Source organism: Lonchura striata, chromosome 24, assembly GCF_046129695.1.
Source record: "Lonchura striata isolate bLonStr1 chromosome 24, bLonStr1.mat, whole genome shotgun sequence".
NCBI lineage: Eukaryota > Metazoa > Chordata > Aves > Passeriformes > Estrildidae > Lonchura > Lonchura striata.
This window is the reverse complement of record NC_134626.1, coordinates 3,159,315-3,160,978: the sequence shown is the minus strand read 5'-3', so window position 1 is coordinate 3,160,978 and position 1,664 is coordinate 3,159,315. Positions and strand designations below refer to the sequence as shown.

Below are 1,664 nucleotides of genomic sequence, written 5' to 3'. Positions count from 1 at the left end.
CTGGAGGGTCGGTGCTTTCCCAGCTCCCCACGCCGCACACTCCACCAGCAGCGTGGGCAGAAGGTTATTCTCCCCGGGGCATTGGCAATCAATGTTCCATGCACTAATGGATGCTTCCTCTATTGTCCCGCTGCGGGCCTGGATTGGCTGCGGGGCTGTGGGAAACACCGGCGATCCCGACACTCACGTATCTGCCCCGGCTCCCCGGGTATAAATAGAGGCACTTGGGAGCTGCCAGAGCATCTCCTCACAGCAGCTGCCTGGGGTCTGTGCCCAGGGCTGAGCGCTCGGAATGGCTCCCAGCAATGCTCTCATGATCCACATGGAGGAGAAGCTGCTGCCAAAGGAAAAGAATAAAGTAAGTAGAGCCCTGGAGGGGATTGGAAAGATTGGCCTGCCCCTAGTAAATAAATATAACATGGGAGAAGAGGGGGAAGTGGTCTGGGAGAGAGCAAATATATTAAAGAGAGATAAGGGGGATTATATAGATTTTTAAAAATTAAAATGAGTGGGGACTGGGTAGGCACCATAACACAGCTCTACTGCCAAAAAAAAGCGTCTTTGAAGATGGGTGTATCAGGGCATCAGAGGGGAAATTTGGTCAGGTCTCACCAAATCCCTGACGATCTGCTCCCTCTCTCACAGCTGAGGAAGCCGGTGGTGGAGAAAATGCGCCGGGACCGGATTAACAGCAGCATCGAGCAGCTGAAACTGCTCCTGGAGAAGGAGTTCCAGAGGCACCAGCCCAACTCCAAGCTGGAGAAAGCTGACATCCTAGAAGTGGCTGTCAGCTACCTGAAGCAGCAGAGCCAGCTACAGGACCAAAAAAGTGAGTGCAGAGCAGGTATTGCACACCTGGACCTGCTCCCCGGGCTGTGCCCTCCCAGACACCCCGAGGCGAGCAAGGGCTGGAGCACCCCAGCCCCAGGCACATGAGAGTCACTGCACAAATCACCACTGCCCCATGTTTTGATCACGATTTTAACCCACTGCATTTGCTTTTCTTTCTCTTTCAGCATTCATCCACAAAAACCCAGAGCAGGACTTTAACAGCGGGTACCTGCGGTGCCTCAAGGAAGCGATGCACTTTCTGTCCTACCACGAGCCCAAGAAGGAGACCCAGGTCCAGCTGATCAAGCACTTCTGCAAGGCTCAGCTGGGTGCAGATGCCTCGTACCCTCCAGCTCTGCGTGGCTCCCCCCTGTCTCCCTGCGTGTTTCCCAGAAAACAGCCTGCCCAGAAGAGCGTGGCTGCTGCTCCGACCATCTGGAGACCCTGGTAGACCTGCTGAACTTGATTCCCACGTTTTGCTACAAAAACTAGAGGGACCTGTGGTTTTTTAGTTCCTCTTTGAAGTAGGAAACATTGTTTTCCAAAGGTGGGAGGAGGGGGCCGTTATTGTTTTTCTGTCACCAGAAATGAGGGTCACTGGGTGTTTTCCCTTCATAGTGAAGGACTCTGGGTATATCTTGCAGCAAATTTGTTGCTTTTATTGGTGGCTCCTGGCCAAAGACAGGACCAAGTTCTGTGGTGATTTAGAGAGCAAATGACCTTTGGTTTCCATCACAGGCTCCTGAGCCTGTGGCTGTCAGTTGAAATCTTTCTGCTGACTGCCTGGGTCACAGGTTCAAGTGCTCCATTGTCTCTAGATAATGTACTGACCT

General features: G+C 52.8%; 1 protein-coding gene across 1 annotated transcript; it reads left to right on the top strand.

Annotated features, from left to right (window-relative positions):
* The first annotated feature begins 292 nt into the window (after positions 1 to 292).
* On the top strand, positions 293 to 1,282 carry HES5 (hes family bHLH transcription factor 5). The gene is made up of 3 exons (XM_077788221.1): positions 293 to 358; positions 646 to 844; positions 1,017 to 1,282. The coding sequence occupies exons 1-3, from the start codon at positions 293 to 295 to the stop codon at positions 1,280 to 1,282; spliced, it is 531 nt and encodes a 176-aa protein (XP_077644347.1).
* The last annotated feature ends 382 nt before the right edge of the window (positions 1,283 to 1,664 follow it).